The 21,043-nt window shown below is 50.6% G+C and overlaps 2 protein-coding genes across 6 annotated transcripts; one reads left to right on the top strand and one right to left on the bottom strand.

Moving 5' to 3' along the window:
* Positions 1-77: 77 nt before the first annotated feature.
* ACOT8 (acyl-CoA thioesterase 8) lies at positions 78-13,759 on the top strand. Of its 3 annotated transcripts, XR_012018639.1 has the most exons (7): positions 78-306; positions 1,593-1,729; positions 8,859-9,084; positions 11,275-11,432; positions 11,948-12,142; positions 12,799-13,032; positions 13,525-13,759. XR_012018639.1 is itself a non-coding variant. In XM_072801262.1 (6 exons), the coding sequence occupies exons 1-6, from the start codon at positions 188-190 to the stop codon at positions 13,641-13,643; spliced, it is 954 nt and encodes a 317-aa protein (XP_072657363.1). In that variant the 5' UTR covers positions 78-187; the 3' UTR covers positions 13,644-13,759. The 3 variants fall into 3 exon arrangements, 2 of the variants coding, with proteins under 2 accessions (XP_072657363.1, XP_072657364.1); XM_072801262.1 differs by lacking the exon at positions 12,799-13,032; XM_072801263.1 differs by having other exon boundaries at positions 12,799-13,759.
* On the bottom strand, positions 13,756-19,729 carry SNX21 (sorting nexin family member 21). 3 transcript variants are annotated; one of them, XM_072801260.1, is made up of 4 exons: positions 19,654-19,729; positions 19,076-19,343; positions 18,488-18,645; positions 13,756-14,799 (listed from the first exon to the last, which is right to left on the bottom strand). In XM_072801260.1, the coding sequence occupies exons 2-4, from the start codon at positions 19,335-19,337 to the stop codon at positions 14,125-14,127; spliced, it is 1,095 nt and encodes a 364-aa protein (XP_072657361.1). In that variant the 5' UTR covers positions 19,338-19,343; positions 19,654-19,729; the 3' UTR covers positions 13,756-14,124. The 3 variants fall into 3 exon arrangements, with proteins under 3 accessions (XP_072657361.1, XP_072657360.1, XP_072657362.1); XM_072801259.1 differs by lacking the exon at positions 19,654-19,729 and having other exon boundaries at positions 19,076-19,421; XM_072801261.1 differs by lacking the exons at positions 18,488-18,645; positions 19,076-19,343; positions 19,654-19,729 and adding an exon at positions 14,969-18,481.
* Positions 19,730-21,043: the final 1,314 nt, after the last annotated feature.

Here is a 21,043-nt window from a genome sequence, read left to right as displayed (position 1 = left end):
AGCCCGCCTCTCGCGAAGACTGACAGGAGGGCCGACCAATCATAACTTGGACCCCTCTTTCTTGGGCGGGGGGGCCTTGAGGCGATTTCCTGTTACTGGAGCAAGCTGCCGGAAGAAGGTCGGCGTTCAGTGCGGGTGTCCTCGTGTCCGCTCAGCGCGGTGTTCTGGCCGGCCGCGCGTGAACCCCATGGCGTCCCGGCAGGCTCCCGAGGATGAGCAGGGCGGCGGCGATCCCTCCGGGGACCTCCGCAGCGTCCTGGTTACCAGCGTGCTCAACCTCGAGCCGCTAGACGTGGATCTGTTCAGGTAGCCGGCTGCATCTGGCTCGCACCCCTCCCCCCGCCACCCCCCACATTGGGACAGAGACTTCCGACCTCGATGCCGCCACCGCGTTGCCTCCTGCTCATAGCCCCCCGGACGGGGATGGGCTCTGTGCAGGATGCAGGCTCTGCCGCGCCTGGGAGAGAACTGGTCCCTGACAGACCTGGCTGGTCTCGCTGCCCTAGCTTCCTCCGGTGCGCGCCAGGTCTGCTCAGCCCCGCCACTAGGAGGCCCTAGCCATCCGGGCAGACGAAGTGGTGGCTTGAGCTAGCCTTCTCAGCAGGCTCTCTGGAGGAGTCCTGTCCCTAGGGGCCAGCCCAGAAAGGGTGGTCACTTAAATGCACGCAGCTGATCCGGTTGAAAATTTAGAAGCAGCTTCTTGCATATTCACTGTTCTTTCCTTTTACGTACCTCGCACCTTCCACCACTTGGATCTAGTACCTCATTGCCCTGAGATCTGAGCCAGTTTCCTTCCAGATACCACTTAAATGCTTTTCTGCAGCTAGGGATTTAATAGTTTTGGCCGTCAGGGTTCTTACTGGCTTTTCAGAGGCAATCTTAAATGTTAGAGTTTCACTTCCCCCTACTTAATGAATTGCAAATGACTAGGAGGGGCTACTTGGAAGGCATTATATTTTTTTTTTAAATGCTAACCTAGGTTGGAGCTGAGCTGGCCTCAGTGGTAGGAAGCTGGAGTTCCAGGGCCTCATTTCCTCATCTGTGCGCTAGAGGGTTACCCTTAAAGCCTGAGGACCCTTTGAGTTCTAGGACCCTTTGTAGTTCTTGGAAGAACTGGGCTAAAGTTGAGAGGCCCAAGTGGCAGGCCTGAACGCAGTCTGCCCGCAGCTCTTGGGGATCATCTTGGTCCCCTTATGGCCTTGAGAGGCTTCTGCTTTATCCTGGAATCGGCAGTGAAAGAAACACTGGACTTGGGGGCAGAAGACGCAGACACTGCTCAGGACTGGCAATGTTTAAGTTGACTGACCTCACTCAAGTCACTTTCCCTCTCTGATCCCTGTTCTCTTTGGGTAAAAGAAGAGAGCTGGTTCCTTGTCTTTAACTGAAGCCCACAGAAGGGTTGGGCAGTCTTGAAGGCACTAAAGTTATATGTATGCTGTATGCAGAGTAAGGGTATTTGCCTGGGAGAAGGGTCCATGGCTTTCACCAGATTTCAGAAGGATCCCAGACGTCAATAAGGTTGAGAGGTCTTGCCCTATAGGATGGTTGCAGGATTTGGCCCAAGTATTTCCTGCTTTCCCCTCTCTCCACAGAGGAAGACATTACTGGGTACCCACAACCAAGCGGCTGTTTGGGGGTCAGATTGTGGGCCAGGCCCTGGTGGCTGCAGCCAAGTCTGTGAGTGAAGACTTCCATGTGCACTCTCTGCACTGTTACTTTGTACGGACAGGTAAACTATCCCCTCTTTATACCCAAACCCAACCCTGAGGGCCCAGCAGCCACTTGTTCCTGGACTTGGGGGGCTGATGGGCTGGAAGAGGGAGGAAGGGCGGTGGGGGAGGGGAGAGTGAGACAGTTGATTCCCCTCAGGGGAACCTAGAGAGGAGCAAGGTCTGGGGCCCAGAGGAGTGTTGGACTTCACACGGATGAGATCACTGAGTGCTTGTTGAGGAAATGTTGGCGGCAGAGCAAATGATCAAGAAAGAATTCTTGAGATGTGTTTGATGTAAAAAGATGATTTTGTTTGGTTTTATTTTTATTGTTTCTTAAAAAAGATTTTATTTATTCATTCATGAGACACACAGAGAGAGAGAGAGGCAGAGACATAGGCAGAGGGAGAAGCAGGCCCCTTGCGGGGAATCTGATGTGGGACTAGATCCCAGGACCCCGGGATCACAACCTGAGCCAAAGGCAGATGCTCAACCACTGAGCCACCCAGGTGTCCCTGTCTGTTTGTTTTTAAAGATTTATTTATTTTTAGAAAGAAAGAGTGGGGGGAGGAGAGCAGGAGGGAGAGGGAGAATCTCAAGCAGACTTCCTGCTGAGCATCCTGAGATCATGATCTGAGCCAAAATCAAGAGTCGGATGCTTAACTAACTGAGCCACCCAGGCTTCCCTAAGAAGGTGGTCTTACTAGAGCACGAGAACAGGACTTCTGGGCAGAAAAGGCTGTACTGGGATTGTGACAAATGACTATATACTTTCAAGTTGGATGGGGGTTAGGGACAGCACAAGTTTCCAAGGTATTTTAGAAGTCAGGTTTCCAGGACCTTGAGGGGGCTAGTTATTGTTAGGAAAAGGTCATTTATTCCTGTCTTAAAAAGCCTGAGTCATGAGACCCTTCAGATGTGTATTGGTGGGCCATATGCTTGGGTGATTGCCAACATGCAGCATGCCAATATGGTAGAGATAAAGGAAGTTTCCAAAGGAATTTCTACGTGTCTAAAGAAGACTTCCAGGATCCTACAGGGTCAGGGTAATGTTAAACTAAGATTGCCTCTTGCCCTTAGCAAAGTACTCACCTGGAGGCAGCTGAGTCTCTAGAGATCACTCTACCTGTTTCAAGGACTTGTCAATGGGTTTAAGTAGTAAGGAAATTAATTTTTTCTTTTGCTTTTGTTTTCCACATGACTTGTTATCTGGCATGGAATGACAGAAGATTCTGTTGCTTAACTACTCCCTGCAGGTTTTTTGTTCATTCTTCACACACCTTTTGGTGCCAAGCACTGTACTGGATCCTCCGAGAGATGCTGTCACCTGTGCTAGGAGTTCAGCAGTAGGCAGCTTGGCTTGGAGAAGAGAGCACCAGTGTGCAAATCAAGAAACCTTGGGTCTGGTTTCAGCTTTGCCACTAACTCACCAAGCCATCTTGAGTAGTTACCACCCCCACCTCCATCCCCCATCTCTTCCAGGCTTGGTTCATCCCACCTGAAGAATGGAGAAGGAGAGGAGCCTAGCCCCAGATCCATACAGCTGCTTGTAGCTCTGGAATCAAATAAAGGAACGAGAGAGCAATCCTTTAAAACCCATGCTTTCTTTTGAGAAATATAAAAATCTCACTTTCCCTCCCTTCTCCTCACTCCTAAGGCAGATGCTTCCAATTCTTCTGCACAGTCCCATGAGCTGAGAAGAATCTATGGAATTTTACAATATGCGATTTATATTAAGAAAACAATAGGAAGGTTTTCCCCTTCATTTTACAAGTGTAGTTATAATAGTGTACCCTTTTATTCATACTGCATACCCATGCTACTACCCACTATCCTGGTGTTGCCTGTAACTCCCTGACAATCATTTCTTTCTTTCTTTTTTTTTTATTTTTAAAGATTGTATTTATTTATTCATGAGAGAGGCAGAGACACAGGCAGAGGGAGGAGAAGCAGGCTCCATGCAGGAAGCCCAATGTGGGACTTGATCCTGGGAATCGGGGATCAGGCTCTGAGCCAAAGGCAGACGCTCAACTGCTGAGCCACCCAGGTGCCCCCCTGACAATCATTTCTGTAAAGTATTTGAATACTTACTGTGGGGTCAGCCCCATTCTTACCTTTATGCTAGCTGGGAGCAGATGGACTCTTCTTCAGTTTAATTGTAAGCTCCAAAAGGGCTAGGCCTTGATACAGTAATCCTTTAGCCCAATGAGATAGTTTTGTTTTGTTTTGTGGCAATGAGGGCATTACCTGATCCCTCTGAATGGGCTTCTTTCTTTTGTTTCTGAAAGAATTCTGGGTCTTCTCAGGTAAAGTATCTAGTGCAGGCCCTGGACTATTGCTGGTTTTCCATAAATGAGAACTATTTTTTGATGAGGAGCTTATAGGAATAAGTAAAATTTGCATGATAAAGAGAATAGCTATGTACCTTATCTTGTTTGCTCCTTTTTTTTTTTTTTTTTTTTAAGATTTTGTTTATTTATTCATGAGAGGCACACAGAGAGGCAGAGACATAGAGGGAGAAGCAGGCTCCCTACGGGGAGCCCAATGTGGAACTCAATCCCAGAACCCTGGGACCCCAGGAACACATTCAGGCAGATGTCTGCTAAACCACTGAGCCACCCAGGTGTCCCTTGTTTGGTCCTTCTAAGTAAACATGAGGGGTGGGCATGCCTGCCTGCCACCATTCCACCTCTAAGGAAATAGGGACCGGAAGAGGTTATGTAACCAGCTCCCAGAGCGTTCAGGGAGGCAGAGCCAGGATTTAAACCTGAGTGTGTATCTCTTTTTTTTTTTTTTTTTTTTAATTTTTATTTATTTATGATAGTCACACAGAGAGAGAGAGAGAGAGAGGGGCAGAGACACAGGCAGAGGGAGAAGCAGGCCCCATGCACCGGGAGCCTGACGTGGGATTCGATCCCGGGTCTCCAGGATTGCGCCCTGGGCCAAAGGCAGGCGCTAAACCACTGCGCCACCCAGGGATCCCCCTGAGTGTGTATTTCTTCAAGCTCCATACTCTGTCCTCCCCCCTTTGCTATTCTCTTTCAGTCTTGGGAGATAATTAATTTCAAACCAGGGGAGAGCTACCAGGTTCTGGGGGAAGGATCTTTTTCCTTGGAAAGTCTCCATCCAGGAGCAGCATGAAATGAGACATGCCCACGCTACTATTTCAAAATAATCACCAATCATTTGTGTCCTTACCTGCTTCTTGAAAGGTTGCAAGACAGCTTGATGCTGGGGTAGGGGTTGTTATCCTTGGCTATTTATCATATATCAATTCTTTTTTTAAAAATCCTGGATAAGGGGGGATCCCTGGGTGGCTCAGCGGTTTAACGCCTGCCTTCAGCCCAGGGTGTGCGTGATCCTGGAGTCCCGGGATTGAGTCCCACATCAGGCTCCCGGCATGGAGCCTACTTCTCCCTCCTTCTGTGTCTCTGCCCCTCTCTCTCTGTCTCTCTCATGAATAAATAAATAAAATCTTTAAAAAAAAAAAATCCTGGATAAAATGATAGTTCAAATTTTTTTTAAGGTATTTCTCTAAAGACATAGAAAAATGTAGTACAGGAGTCATCTGACTTGGCATAGGTTTAGAGGTTGGCAAATCTAGAGTTGAATCATCAAACATTATTCTGTAAAGGGCCAGATAAAAAAATATTTAATGTGTTGGAGCACCTAGCTGGCTCAGTCCGTGGAGCATGTGACACTTGATCTCAGGGTCATGAGTTCAAGCCCCATGTTGGGCATGGAGCCTTCTTTTTTTTTTTTTTAATGAATTTATTTTTATTGGTGTTCAGTTTGTCAACATACAGAATAACACCCAGTGCTCATCCCGTCAGGTGCCCACCTCAGTGCCCACCACCCAGTCACCCCCACCTCCCGCCCACCTCCCCTTCCACCACCCCTAGTTCGTTTCCCAGAGTTAGGAGTCTTTCATGTTCTGTCTCCCTTTCTGATATTTCCCACTTATTTTTTCTCCTTTCCCCTTTATTCCCTTTCATTATTTTTTATATTCCCCAAATGAATGAGACCATATAATGTTTGTCCTTCTCCAATTGACTTATTTCACTCAGCATAATACCGGCATGGAGCCTTCTTGAAAAAAAAATATTTCAGATTTTTTAGGGCAAAGGCAACAACAGACAATATGTAAATGGGCTTATGTGTAGTCAGGAAAATGTTATTAATAGCATCAGTTTCCTCATCTGTTCAATGGAGATAAAACTTACTTTGCATAGCTATTGTGAGACCCACTGGAGAAAACTTGCCTTAGTGTCTTTTTTTTTTTTTTTTTAAGATTTATTTATTTTAGGGAGTGACTGTGTTGGTGGGGTATGCAGAGGGGAATTCTTTTTTTTTAAGGATTTTATTTATTTATTCATGAGAGACAGAGAGAGAGAAAGAGAAAGAGGCAGAGACACAGGCAGAGGGAGAAGCAGGCTGCATGCTGGGAGCCTGACGTGGAACTTGGTCCCGGAACTCCAGGATCACGCCCTGGGCTGAAGGTGGCCCTAAATCGCTGAGCCACCCGGGCTGCCCCCCAGAGGGGAATTTTTAAGCAGGCTTGCTGCTGAGTATGGAGCTCAGTGCAGTGGGAGAAGGGGTCTCTATCACAACCTTGAGATCGTGATCTGAGCTGAAATCCAGCTAGATGCTTAACTGACGGAGCCACCCAGGCACCCCAACCTGCTCTAGTTTTTAATGCCACCTGGTATCCAGCAGTCACTCCACAACCATTTGTCCCCTTCCTTCAATATATTTCAGGGCCTATCTACTCTGTTCCAATAACAGTGGCCAAGAACAGGTCTGGAATTCATTCACACTGAAAAGTAAATCACTAGTAACTGGAAGTACTATGTTTTAGCTACAGCCTAAGGATTGGATTAGAGCCTTTTTTTTTTTTTTTTTTTCCTTCTCCTTTTTTAAGTTTGCTGGTAGGGAAAGGAGGGTTCCTTTCCAGCTCCTGAAATCAGACTGCACATGTAGCTATTTCTAGGATCTAGACTTTTGGGAAGCCCTTCCTAAAGGCCTTCAACCTTGAAGAACACCCATTCTGATAAAAATGCCCCTTTGGCACTGCCAGCCAGCAGGCTGCTGAGCAAACCAACCAGCTTCAGATGGTGATGTATATTGCTGTTGAATGAGCCTCTAGTGCCTGGTGGGCTTCTCATTTGGATGATGGTGGAGGAAGCAACACCTCTGGAGATCTGCTTCTTTGTCTGAATATTGAAAATCATCCCCAAGATGTCTCACTGCTAAGGTGTCCGAGTTCTCCAACATCGGCCCGAATCAGAGAGACACTGAAGGACTTCAGGGACACCAAGGAGACTCTCTCTTCCCCAAAACCCTCCAGACCAGTTTGTTGAGGACTAACTAATAGGCCTCAATGCAGAGCCAGTGACTTCCATACTACACTGGGGTTGCAGACACCCAAGAGAGAAGGGCCAAGTGACTGCTGTTCGCATCTAGGACAAAGTGACTGACGATGGTTTTTCCTGAGAGAATGAAGAGACAAATGATGGCTAGGCCATATATAAAAAGAGAACTCTGGGGTGCCTGGGAGGCTCAGTCGGCTCAGTTGTTTGAGCAGCCGACTCTGTTTCTCCTCAGGTCATGATATCATGGGTCGTGAGATCATGATATTGAGCCCCATGTTGGGCTCTGTGCTCAGCGTGGAGTCTGCTTGAAGATTTTCTCCCTCCACCAATAGATAAATAAATCTTTTTTATTTATTTTCATTTTTTAAAAAGATTTTATTTATTCATTCATGAGAGAGACACAGAGAGGGAGAGAGAGGCAGAGACACAGGCAGAGGGAGAAGCCGGCTCCATGCAGGGAGCCGGACATGGGACTCGATCCCAGGTCTCCAGGATCATGCCCTGGGCTGAAGGTGGCGCTAACCTGCTGAGCCACCTGGGCTGCCCAATAAAGCTTTTTTTAAAAAGACTTGATTTATTAGAGAGCATAAGAGAGCACAAGCAGGGGGAGTGGCAGGCAGAGGGAGAGAGAGAAGCGGACTCCCCACTGAACAGGGTCCCAGGAGTCTGGGACCATGATCTGAGCCAAAAGCAATTGCTTAACTGACTGAGCTACCAGGTGCCCCTAAATAAATCTTTAAAAAAAGATAGAACTCATCCGTAGTTGGCAGCAAGCAGCACAGGAAGCCAACCCACTGTCTATATGTCAGACTTGTAGGAAGTCAGGCCACCATCCCTATCAACCAGTCCGGGAAGCCAGAGCATAGCCCCTGTAATAATCAGCCCCAAACACCAAAGACTTGATTAAAAGCTGATAGCTTCTCTAATTCTTGTCCCCACTTCCAACTTAGAACCAACCAGAGAAAGCCAAATATGCATACCTCTCCAATTATATAGGATGCCCTGCTTCTAATTAGCTTCCCTACAGATTCCTCATGCCAACAGCCTCCAGTTGTGGTATAGTGTGAATCTTTTTTTTCACAATAATGCTTTCCCACTCCTTTGCCTGCCTTTGAGTTTCTGCCAGACATAAGTGATGGTAACTGACTCCCTTGCTATACTAAACTCTGAAGAAATAGCTTTTGCTTGTTCAAAAAAAAAAAAAAAAAAAAAAAGAAGGTAGCAGGCCAGAGTTGCTGACCTCTGATCTAAAGAATAGTCCTGGACTCATGACAAGATCCCCCAGTCACAGATGGAAGCAAGACAAAAGCTGGGATGACTTATTTTCTTTAACAAACATATAGAGCACTTACTGTGTGCTGGACACTATTTTAAATGCTTTGCAACTATGACTGATTTAATTCTCCTTAAAATACTGAGAAGTACAAGCACTGATGATCCCTATCTTACAGATGGGTAAAGCGCTCAGGGATTTCTTTTTCCAAGGCTACACAGCCAGTGAGCGGCAGGGACAGTATGCAAATGCAGGGAACATGGCAATGTCCCTGTGTTCTGTGCTGTTGAGAGAGAGGAGCTCCACTTGTGCTGGAGTGCCCAGTGACAGGTGCTGGTACTTGTTGTACCCCTAGTTCCCGGGCCCTAGCAGGCCTCAGTTAGGGACTACTGGGCCGAAAAGGAACAGAATACAAGTAGCAGAGGTGACTGTCCAGCCATGGTGACGATGACTGCTCCTCTGGTGGCTTCCTAGGACTCACTGTGTCACTTGTGTTCCCCGCAGGGGACCCAAAAGTGCCGGTGCTGTACCAGGTGGAGCGGACACGAACAGGGACGAGCTTCTCAGTACGCTCTGTGAAGGCTGTGCAGCACGGCAAGCCCATATTCATCTGCCAGGCCTCCTTCCAGCAGACTCAGCCCAGCCCTGCGCAGCACCAGTTTTCCATGCCCAATGTGCCCCCGCCTGAACAGCTGCTTGACCATGAGGCCCTCATCGACCAGTATTTAAGGTAAGAGACCCCGAGGCTCTGGGACAACTGCAGTTGTCATCTGTGAGTAGGTCATAGAATCCTTTAGTGGGTCTTGACTGGTATTTAAAACAAAACAAAACAAAACAACACAGATACTGGAGCGTATTGTGTGCCTTAAGGGTAAGACCCCTTCTGTAAAACTTGAGTTTCCGTTGGGTGTCTCTCTGGTGTAAGTATGGGGCACAGGCAAGTGTGTCAGGTAAGGCTATAAAGGCAGAGTGTATGATTCAGCCAGTTCGGGTACTATTGCAGCTTTCCTGGTTGTTAAAATTTTGAAATACTTCTCTAATCACATGGTATATACCTCTCCAGGCCTTGAGTGATCCCTCTCCTCCTTTGGGAATCACTCATGGTCCAGCAGCCTAGGAGGTAATACCTGGCAGAGAGTGACAGTCCCTGCTACCTTTTCTTTAGTGTGTGTTAAATATTTTCCGTATCACCTGGTGAAACATATTCCTTTCTTGGATCACAGCTAATAAAGTTGGAAAAATGCTGGGGCAGTGAAAAGAGCTCTGGGTCCTGACACAGGACGACACATGGGTTCTTTTTTTTTTTTTTTTTTTAATTTTTTTTATTTATTTATGATAGTCACAGAGAGAGAGAGAGGCAGAGACATGGGCAGAGGGAGAAGCAGGCTCCATGCACCGGGAGCCCAACGTGGGATTTGATCCCGGGTCTCCAGGATCGCGCCCTGGGCCAAAGGCAGGCGCCAAACCGCTGCGCCACCCAGGGATCCCGACACATGGGTTCTGGCTAGGTCTGTGCCTCTGTTAGTACTCACCTGCTGCTGTGTGACTTTGCCCAACTTCCCAGCCTGTCAGAGACCTGGTTCTTTGTCTAAAAATTGGGACTGGCTATGTTTGTCCTGGCTACCTCACAGCTGTATCATAAGGAGAGCTCCCCTGTCCTGTGCTGCATGCTGGGGAGGCAGCAGATTATTGATGGGATAGATGTGGGTTTGATCATTTGGTAAAGGCCTGGGTTCAAATCTAGACTCTTTCTGCTGGCTGTGTGAGGTTGAGCAACTTGCTTTCCCACTCTGAGCCTCTGTTCACGGTTATAAAAGGGTGCTAATTGTAATTCCTACCTCATAAAGCTGCTATGAGGATTAAGTGAGGTAAAAGACAATAAATCACTTTGTGACAGCTCAGTGAATTGTAGTTATACCACTACCATTAGAGAGGAATAAGCACAGAGCCTGGTCTGCTCTCAGAGCTAAAAATGTTTGCTGAGATGAAAGGAGGACATCATTCTTAAAGGTCCCTAAATAGAGAGCTGTGCTATCCAAGGAAGCCACTAGCCACATGTGGCTATATTAAAGTAACATTCAGTAGAATCAACAATTCTGTCGGTCACAGTAGCCACACTTCAAGCACTCAGTAGCCACATGTGGCTTGCAGCTAGCAGAGTGGACAGTGCAGGTACAGAACATGCCATCGTCACATAAGGTCAGCTAGCAGAGTGGACAGTGCAGATACAGAACATGCCATCGTCACATAAGGTCTGCAGGACAGGCAGACCTAGAGGGTGGGGGTGAAAATGGAAACCCTGGTGAAGAGCACTCGGAGTGGTTGCTACTGGGTGGAGGGGCTTCCCTGGAGATGGGCTTTTCCTTCCGGGAACACAGTCTTCCCAATTGCTGAGGATTAGGTAGGCCAGTCCGAGGCTCCAGGTTGTGCAGCCTGCTTCCTGAAAGTTGTGAATAGCGAAGTGGGTAAAAGCTTGAACCATGGAACCAGACCACTTGGGTCCACATCCTGCTTTCTCCACTTCCTGAGCAAGCTTCTTGGACTCCCCAGTGCTTAGTTCAGTTCAGTTATCAGATGGGGATGATGATGGTGGCATTGTCTTACAGGGTTGTTATGACGAGGTAGTCACGACATGTGAAATGCTTAGGGCAGTGCCTCTTACGGGGTCCACCTTGCCACCCTGCAGTGTTAGATAGGTTGCTGTCATTACCTACATTCTGCAGATGGGAAGATAGGTTCAGGGAGGTTACAAACTTAAGTTCACAGGGCTCATACACGGCAAAGAAGGGATTCAGACACTATGCTCTTCTGCCTGTTGGATGGAAGGGGAGCTGTGGGGAAAAGTCAGGAGCCCCCATGGAGGAAGGAAGGGGCCACAGAAGCAGCTCAGAGAGGGTCTCCCTTTCCCCTTTACTTTCAGGGACCCCAACCTCCAAGAGAAGTACCGAGTAGGACTGAACCGAATTGCTGCCAAGGAGGTGCCCATTGAGATCAAGCCAGTAAACCCGCCTACCCTGAGCCAGCTGCAGAGCATGGAGCCTAAGCAGATGTTCTGGGTGCGAGCCCGGGGCTACATTGGTAAGAGGACCCCAAGGACTAGAAGAAAACACTTCAGGGACTAGGCCTGGACCTCGTATGCCCTTTGTGGCATTGAGCATGTTACTTCCCCTCTCTGGGCCTGTTTCCTTGTTGGCGTGATGGGGAAGTTGGCTTCTCTTGGCCACTTATGTGAGGATAAAGGGGAGGTGACTATATTAACCTCAATGTAGGCCCTTTCTGGGGAAGCAAGGTGCTTTGCCGAGATTCTCCAGGACCCCTGCTAACCTTATGGTAGCTCTGTGCAAGCTGGAAGACACCCCTTAGGGGGCGGAGTGTGGGAGACTTAGGGAGGGAAGACTGGAATTCAGTCCTCACCTACCCCTGCCCTCTGCCCCTCCCTACCTCCTTTATTACCTGGCTCATATACCTGGGGCCAGGTGCCCTTATGCAGTCTACATATCTGTGCATGGCAGCCCCTCTAGGCCCGCCTCTCTGCAGGTCCTGAGCTATAAAGCCCAGGAGTGCGGGGCTGACGGGACAGGCACATGTTGCAGGGGAGGGCGACATGAAGATGCACTGCTGCGTGGCTGCCTACATCTCGGACTACGCCTTCCTGGGCACAGCGCTGCTGCCTCACCAGTGGCAGTACAAGGTGCACTTCATGGTCTCTTTGGACCACTCCATGTGGTTCCACACTCCCTTCCGAGCTGACCACTGGATGCTCTATGAGTGTGAGAGCCCCTGGGCTGGTGAGTACGGGGCCACATGGGACAAGGGATTGAGGTGGGGGGAGGGCAGGAAGCCTGCTTTCTCTGATCCTGCCCCCCTAGGCTCTGGCATTCTTGTCTTCCAGTGTGAGGCTTGAAAGGGGTCAGCTTCATTTCTCTAATATGCAGGGAGGATGAGAGACCCAGTTCTGGTCCCAGAAGCACTTCAGATTCTCTGTGTGATCCTGGGAAAGTCCCAGCTTTTCTCTTAGCCTGTTTCTCCATCTAAACAAATAGGGTCCCCTATTTGTTTTTATTTATTCTAGATACCCCTAGAGCTGTGGTATCTGAACCTGGTGGCACATCAGATTGCCAGTTGGGGGAGCTTTTTCAAAATAGATTCTCAGATTTCACCCCCAAGATTCTGACTCAGCAGGTCTTGGATGAAATCCAGGAAACTATTTTTAAGCAGGTCTTCGAGCAATAGTGCTGATTAACCATCTGGGTGGGGTTCAGGGTCCTCCGTAGTCTCTAAGGGTTCCGCCACTTGGCTGCTTGTTAGTTCACAGAGAAGCCCAGACTAGTTCATCACCGCCTAGTCTCAGAGCCCTGGGCTCCTCTCCTGGGAAGTACATTTCAAATGAAAAAAGGCCTTGCTCTGTAAAACAGGAACAGAACGAAAGGGATTCTCTCCTCAGGGGAAGGGGAACTCTCCAGAACCAATAGCGTCACCACACAGGATCAGCAAACTTGGGAGTTAGGACACATAGAGTCGAGTTTGGCCAGCTCCTCATCGCCGAGTACCTGAGGCTCTGTGGAGTTCAGTGTCTTCATCTGGAAAATGGGCTGAGGCCTGCTTCACTTGGCTACTAGGAGAACTAAGCTCTACTCTGCATCAGGGGGACCAGTGGCTTCTTCTACTCAGGCCCAAGGCTAGTAAGGGAGCCTCCAGGCAGGGAGGGAGGGAGGCCAGATGTGATGGCCCCAGGCCCTCTCCAACCCCCTTTTTCCTGCTAGGGGTGAAGATAGGGGTATTTTTGGTGAATTACCACCCTGGAGGCCCCGGTTTGATTTATTAGGGAACTGCCAGGTTTCCTACCACAAGTGGCCAGGGTGGGGTGGATCTATTTAGCCAAGCTTCTGACCCCAGACTGCCCTCAGAATTCTTCCCCCTGTGAGCTTTTTGAGGAAGCCAGTGGATATGTGAAAGTGCTTTTAAACTGTCAAGTGAGGTTCCCACAGGAGTTACCCCCAGGGACAATCCATACTAGGCTCATAAAGGGCCACTTAGAGTTGGGAGAAGCCACAACACTTGGTGTGCCCTTGTATGGGGCAGCCAGATGGGCTGGACACTTTTCAAGGAGCATGTTGGCTGTGCTGTGAAGGAGAGAGAATGCCCTTCTCACCCTTCTCCTCACCCACAGGTGGCTCCCGGGGGCTGGTCCAAGGGCGGCTGTGGCGTCGGGATGGCGTCCTGGCTGTGTCCTGTGCCCAGGAGGGTGTGATCCGAGTGAAGCCCTGGGCCTCAAAGAGCAAGCTGTAGCCAGAGGGACCAGCTCGGCCTAGGGCTTCAAGGATTGCCCCTCTCCCCGCAACTTCCTACAGTCGAGGGCTGGGCCTTCTGTCCGCAAACCCAATAAAGAGACTAGTACCACTGGAGCTGCCGGCCTTTAATTCCCCCGGGCCAGACCGCAGCCCTACTCCAGGACTCTGGAGGCAGAATCCCTGGCCCTCTGGCCAAGGAAGAGGGAACACTGACCTACCCTGGGGCTTAGTCCCCAGGCGTTCATGAGCTGCAGCAGACTTCCTCCCTGCACCATCCCAGGGCAACCCCAGCTGAAGCTTGTCCTGAGTCCAGCTCAACAGAAAGAACAGGTTTCCTTGGTCTACTATAGATTCTCCATAGGACTTCTAGGGGTTCCCAGCACCCCACCCCCAGCTTCCCAGCTGTCATACTCACTGCCCGCCAGCCCCCTGTCCTTGGGCAGTGCCTCTCCCCACAGTGGCCTGAAGTCTAGGCAAGGTCAGTCCAGTACTTCCTTGATGAGCAATTCTTTGAGACTGGGGGGTGGTGTGGGGGTCAGGCCCGCCTCCTGCAGGGCCTGGAGCCGGGCCTCAGATTGGCGCTTGTCCAGGCCAAGCCGCCAGGAGAGCCGCACATGGGCCTCCAGAAAGGGTGCCAACAGAGGGTGGGGGTTCTTGTCCCCCAGCAGTTGCAAGGCTCTCTCGCAGCACGCCCGGGCCTCCCCAGGGTCCTCCAGCTCCTGGTGGCACACGGCCAGCCCAGCCAGGGTCAGCAGAGGGCGGTCAGGGCCCAAGGGGGTGCCCAGCTGGGTTTGCAGCTGCCAGGCGTTGGCCCAGAGTGCGAGAGCCTCGTGATAGAGGCCGGTGCAGGTGAGGCTTTGTGCCCGCCGCAGCTCAGGCAGCACAAAGAAGTCCTGTAGGTCTGGGGCCTGGCGCAGCTCAGGCACTGCCTGCAGGTGGCTCAGAAACTGCTCGAAGGCCCGGCTGCGGCGGGCAATGGTCTCTGCGGTAAAATTCCGGCGCAGGCGCTTCCGGGGGAATGAGATGGCAGCCATGGGGCCCCGGAACTGTCGCTGCAGGTTTCGGTGCAACCGCTCAAAGTCCGAGTAGCGGCGAGAGATCTGGGCCGGCTGGCGACTGGGTGGCCCTGGACCCATCACGGCGAGGGTGTAGAGCTGTGGGGAGGGTGGGGTCAGGACAGGTGTGAGTTGTCTATGCGTCCCTTCCCTCCCCACACCCACACCTCAAACTGTGTTCACCCACTTCTTCCCTTTGCTCCAGAGACTGGGCCCGGGAGGGTGGGAGCTGCAGGGGCAGCAGCCAGGTAGCCCAGCTTCATCTTACCTGAGGCTCGTCTGAAACGACCCACGCCCAAGGCAGCACAGGGAGAGAAAGACAGAGATGAGCTTCAGTGCCTGGAGCTGCCAGCCCTTTTTGCCCCTTCCAGGGAGCACTCCCTTCTGATCGGGTAGTTCGCTCTTCTGACAGCCCCTCTGGTAAACCAGTTGCGAGCTGGAACCCAGGCTGATCTCCTGGGCCTCTGAACCAGCCTTCAAGACCAGCTTGGGACTTTGTTCCACTCTGGACACAGAGCCCCCACATCCAGAGCCAGGTTATTCCAAACCAGACCAGAGGAGAGGTCTTCAGATAGCCCCAATAGCTATCATTGTGAACAGGACATCAGGGCCTGGGCTCAGGTCCTAACCCCTGGTCAGCTATTCCCTCTCGGTGTGTCATCTGCAAAGCAGTACCCCCTTGGGTTTCCTTTCCTCTCTAGTGAATGAAACATTGGCCTAGGTCAGTGTCCGTCCACTTAGAAAATATATAGATGTTGGTCCTGAGATTTTAGGTGGTATGTGCTGGAGTAATACTGAATCAGAGACAGGAGATGACTCCCCCCTAATTCTCTTTGGATCCTGACTACAAGCTGAGAAGCTCTCAGTTTAGTTTTTAAAATGCACTTCTCCAACACTTCTCATCTCCACTTTCAGAAAAGAGCAGAAAACAGGGGCAGCCCAGGTGGCTCAGCAGTTTAGTGCCGCCTTCAGCCCAGGGCCTGATCCTGGAGACCCGGAATCAAGTCCCACGTTGGGCTCCCTGCATGGAGCCTGCTTCTCCTTCTGCCTGTGTCTCTGCCTCTCTCTCTCTCTCTCTCTGCCTCTCATGAATAAATACATAAAATCTTAAAAAAGAAAAAAGAGCTAGGAAACAAATCTCAGGTCTGGGTCTTCAGGCAACAGCATTCATGCAGGGTTTTAATGAGTTTTCATTTTCACTGCTTTTATTGGATTTAATCAATTAATTTTTATGGTTCTTTTTCTGGCAAGCAAGGCTTTCCACACACAGTAGTGCTTTAAAGTCTTTTAAACTTATGAAAAAAAATAGATGGACTTAAAGAAAAATGGTAAGCAAGGGATGATACAAGTAGTATTTAGCTAGGACAGGAATCATGAAGGTGGCACTGAAATGACTGATGTTTGAGAAACGCTGATCAAGATGACCATGAAGCTTCCCCGAGGTCTGAGCACCGGAATATAGATTACTCTGTAATAATGTTGACCCACCAGGTTTAAAAAGGTTAGTGAGGCATGATATGGTGAAGGCATGCTAACATCAAACCCCGACTTCTCTCTCTCAAATTTGTTCTTTGAAACCACCAATATTCTAGCCACCTCTGGTCTATTCTTTGCTTCTCTCAAAGTACATTAATATCAAGGGTTGGGGATCCCTGGATGGCTCAGCAGTGATGCCTGCCTTCGGCCCAGGGTGTGATCCTGGAGTCCCGGGATCGAGTCCCGCATCGGGATCCTTGCATGGAGCCTGCTACTCCCTCTGACTGTGTCTGTGCTTCTCTCCCTTTCTGTGTGTCTCATGAATAAATAAATAAAATCTTAAAAAAAATCAAGGATTAAAAAGTTTAATCTTTAAGAAATTTATTTTACTCTCATTCAATTCTGCAGTCCCAAAACATAGTGGCTTCATTTTTTTTTTTTTTTTTAAGAAACAGTTATTAACATTCCAGGAAACCAGTTTCCTGCAAAATATACTTCAGGAAGCATTGTCTAAAATGACCCCTTATATTCATGTAGCTTTTACTTTTATTTTTAAGTTTTGGGCAGAAAGGAAACATTTTATATCCATTATCATCTGACCTTTGTAATGTTCTGCCAAGATAGAAAATAATAACAGTAGCTCCATTAACTGAGCACCTGCCCTGTGCCATGATGTGCTGTGCTGGGCACTTTACTATGAAGCACAGTAAGTAAGGAGTCCCTGCCTCTGTTTGACAGCAGAGGAAGTGGGCTCCACGAGGGACAAAGGGCTCAAAGATGTCCTCTAAGTCACAGCTGGGAAATAGCCAGGCCTGCTTAATTCCACAGCCTGGGCTTTCAACCCCCAGGAAAAGTTAAATCGGGAATTTAGGGTCCCATTGGACAGAGGAGGGGACTTGTCTCCCCAGACATGGGCCAGGGCATATCTGGCCCTCCTGCTCTATCTTGTCATTCTCTTCCCAGATTCACCCCATACTTCCCTGCTGCTCGGCTGCTCCTCAGGGTCCCTTTCCTGTGCATGACGCCTGGCTGGGACTCTTGCCACTTAAGACTAGATCATCAGAGTCAATCCCTGCTCAAATTGGAGCAGTCACCCCATGGGCGTGGCCCTCGTTGACTAACAGCAGCAGAAAGGAATGGAGAGGCCCAGATGTGGGACAGGGCTCCAGGCCCCTTTCCTGCTGAGTCAGAAATGGAGGAGGGTGGTGAAGATGAAGGAAGTCTGAGTCTGCCAGGACTGGCCAGGTCAGGCTGGGTTTCAGGACTGGCAGACCTCATTCTCCCATGCCAGCTTCTCCCTTCCATGGCAAGGAAAACTAGACTCCAAGGCCCTCCCCCACACTGCTCTTCATCCCAACCCCACCTACCCCCTAAATCTAGCTGTCAGAACAAGATTACTGTGTACACTGTGGGTGCCTGGGGACTGATTCACCTGGGCTGTAAGGAGGCCACAACAGGTCCTAGATGCCAGACATTTTCAAGCCAAAGTTAAGTCAGGATAATGGAACTACCATTTTATCAAGCACTTCATAACGCCAGGCACAGTGCTAAGGGCTCTCTCTGCACTATCTCATTTTTTTTTTCTTTTTAAGGATTTTATTTATTCATTCATGAGAGACACAGAGAGAGGCAGAGACAGGTAGAGAGAGAAGCAGGCTCCATGCTGGGAGCCCGATGTGGGACTTGATCCTGGCACTCAGGATCATGCCCTGAGCCGAAAGCAGTGCTAAACTGCTGAGCCACCTGGGCATCTCTGTCTCGTTTATTTTTTATTTTATTTTATTTTTTTTTCTGTCTCGTTTAATTTCTGCAACAATTCTCTGCTTTATCCTCACCGCTGAAATGAGGAAAGAGGGTCACCAAGGTTACACATCTCACCCCAGGTCAAACAGCTGGGAAAAAGTAGAGTTTGAATCAAGGTCTGGATCGAAAACCCGTTTTAGCCACTAACCAATGCAACTTGGGTCTCAGGTCTGACCCACATAATATTCTTTTCTGTATATCTTGTATTTTGCTAGGGTTTGCAAAATCTGGGGTGGGGGTGGGGCGCACACACCAGTTTTCTTAGTCTCCAAACCAGGATGGGGGCAGGTCCATAATCCCTCAGAAAGCTGTCATTTGCCTAAGGACTTGATCAAGTTACATCCCCTTTCTGGCCTCAGTTTCCCCATTTCTAAAATGAGATGACCATTTATAACTATATAGCCACGCCCCACAGCCCCCCACCGCTGCAGGAAGTTGGGAGTCTTTCCTCCCTTTCTCTTAGCCAGACTTAGACTCACAGCCCAGGAGTTCCTGGGCCCTCACTCACCACGTACTTGGAGGGTGGGTCCTTGACCACGTTGGCGCTGGTCACCTCGAAGAGCAGCCGCTGGGGCACCAAGGTGTTCCGGGACTTCTTCCAGAAATCCTGCAACTGCCTTGCCAGGGGCTGACTGCCCCGCTGCCCATCAGGTGGGGGGCTCCGTTCTGCATGAGCACACGACCAGTCACATCAGTGGGCCTGGGGCTAAGTTAGACATAAACTGTGTATGATGCCCACCCTCATCCTCCCAACAGGTGAGATAGGCTTTATTTCCATTTGACATAAATGGAAACTGAGGGCCAGAGAGGGGCCAGGTGCCAAAACCATGCCTGGCAGATAGTAGGCTCTAAATACCTCCATCCCGCAAAACATGGCAAGCACATTATTACGATTTGTATCCCAGACCCTGTACGTTTAATGCCCGCAGCAGCCTCGAGGTGGGAGTGATTTACCCCATTTGACACGAGGGAAAACTTGGCTCAGAGAGGTGTTGTGACTCTCTCAAGGTCACACAGCCAAGAGGTGGCTGGGGAACAGGGCTAGGGTGGAGGCCTAATGGAGCCCCAGGGTTCCCGCCTGTCCTCGGGAACTCGCCTGCATCTTCTCCCGATGCCCCGTCCCCGGAGGGCAGGGGGTCGGGGCCAACCTCCCCGTCGTCCTCGTCGTCCTCGTCCTCTTCGTCCTCGGCGCTGGTGAAGCTGAGGGTGCCGCTGAGGCGGGAGGACAGGCCCTCGGCGTCGTCGTCCTCCAGCTCCGAGCTCTCCGGGAACTGCTCGGCCTCCGGGCCGGCCGCCGCCTCCCCCGGGTTGTCGCCGGCCAGGGCGTGCCGCAGCCGGTGCAGGAGCCGCGAGGCCATGGCACCCTGGGGGGAGCGCGCCACGCTGGGTCCTGGGCGGGGGCCGGAGGGAGACCCTGGGCCCCGCGCGGGGAGGAGGGGCGGGGCCCAGGCGGCGGGGGGAGGGGCGCCGCGGAGGCCCCGCCCCAGCCCGTTGGGGGTCCCGCGGGCCGCAGGCGTCGCCGCCCCCCACTCCCCGCGCAGACTTAGGGCCGCGCTCTTGCCGGGAGAGGCCGCGAGGCTCCCCTCGTCTCTCCCGCCCGCTCGTGCGTCTCTCCCTCCTGCGCTCAGGGGCGCACGGTACCCCGGGGGCCGGGCTGCAGCCCCGGCAGCTTACCGAGGCCGGCCGGGCTTCGCCGGGCCCAGGCCGCTCCCAGCGCCGCTCCGGCCGCTTCCTGCCGCCGCCCCGCCCCCGGCCCCGCCCGCTCCCCGGAGCCTCCCGGGAATCCCGGGCCCTCCGCTCCGGGAGGGACTTGGGAATCCTGGGTAGGCCTGGGCGAACCCCAGCCCCCCTGCGGGATCGTACCCAATCCGCAGGGGCTCCCAGCCTCCGTGAATCCTCCCACCCATCCCGAAGACCCGGCCTGCCCCGGCGGGCCCCAATCTATCCCACAGTCTCCATCCATCCAGCACTCCCAACTTTCCAAAGTCAGGCGACAGCGGGAGGCCCATCACTCCGGTGAAAAAAATTGAGGCCAAGGGAAGACATGCTATCCGAGTTGGAGTCTGACTTCGAACCTAGGTTTTCTCCTGTGTGAAACAGGAACATTTCAAACTAGTACTAATTTTGTAATTGGTTCTTGGAAGGACCCTGATCCAGTGCCTGGCGCAGACCTGGGGCTGACATATCCATCAGTCACGTAGCGATTATTGTTTCTACAGTGTTCACAGGTTCTTAAAATCTCATTTGAGCCTCACACATAGGAAGTAATAAACGGGGAAGTGAGATCCAGAAAGGCAGAGTTATTTGCCCAGAGTCACACAGCTTGCCAGAGGTTTCTGAGTGTGGGGACTTGCAGCTATGAGTTCCTCATTCTGTTCTTTTCCGATACAGAAGGCCTGGTAATCTCAGCAACTTCCCTGAAGGGCTGTGTTTTACCTTTTATCGGGAGGGCAGGAGTAGGTCAGAAAGAATTAATTGTCACTTCCTGTCAAAAGCCCTCGTGATCAGTCCCTAGCAGGGCAGATATTGTTTGTTATACAACTGAACAAATAAAATCTCTCTGACAATCCTTCCTACTACCCTTTTTGAATGGCACAGGAGAGACAGGTGGGGGAAAGTAGCTTTGAATGGAAAACACAACACACTCCCTGCTCCACTATGTGCAGAAGAGGCAGGGCTCTCAGTTTTTGAGGTTTGACTGCGTCCTACACCCTGTTCTAGGCACTTTACATAGGGTGACATCTCACACATCTTGGGGAGGGAGCTATTATTGGGTAACAATGGTCCTTTTTCAGGATGAAGAGCCAAATTGACTTTCCCAAAATCCAGAGCAAGGAAATAGGGGAGTTGGGATTTATGGCCAAGTCCCATGTAATTTCAAGGCTCTAGCTAATTTTCATTCCACTTAGCGTAGGACATTGGGGCAAAAAAGACACACTTCATTCCTTAATTTATTCAACACTCACTCATTTACTGAACAGCAAACAAGAATATTAACTTTTGGCATATGTCTCACAAGTCTGGGTATAAAAGACAAAACCATGGGTTGTCAGAAATCTGGTCT

Source organism: Canis lupus, chromosome 26 (assembly GCF_048164855.1).
Source record: "Canis lupus baileyi chromosome 26, mCanLup2.hap1, whole genome shotgun sequence".
Lineage (NCBI taxonomy): Eukaryota > Metazoa > Chordata > Mammalia > Carnivora > Canidae > Canis > Canis lupus.
The sequence above is the reverse complement of the archived record's forward strand: the minus strand, read 5'-3'. Positions and strand labels throughout refer to the sequence as shown.

Excerpts from the sequence above, each read along its gene's own strand:
- SNX21 (XM_072801260.1), bottom strand. The coding sequence starts at position 19,337 with ATGGCCTCGCGGCTCCTGCACCGGCTGCGGCACGCCCTGGCCGGCGAC. Across the intron at positions 18,646-19,075 it reads GGCATCGGGAGAAGATGCAG|AACGGAGCCCCCCACCTGAT; the intron begins GCGAGTTCCCGA and ends GTGCTCATGCAG. Across the intron at positions 14,800-18,487 it reads ACCCACCCTCCAAGTACGTG|CTCTACACCCTCGCCGTGAT; the intron begins GTGAGTGAGGGC and ends CCCTCCCCACAG.
- ACOT8 (XM_072801262.1), top strand. The coding sequence starts at position 188 with ATGGCGTCCCGGCAGGCTCCCGAGGATGAGCAGGGCGGCGGCGATCCC. Across the intron at positions 1,730-8,858 it reads CTGTTACTTTGTACGGACAG|GGGACCCAAAAGTGCCGGTG; the intron begins GTAAACTATCCC and ends TGTTCCCCGCAG. Across the intron at positions 9,085-11,274 it reads CTCATCGACCAGTATTTAAG|GGACCCCAACCTCCAAGAGA; the intron begins GTAAGAGACCCC and ends CTTTACTTTCAG.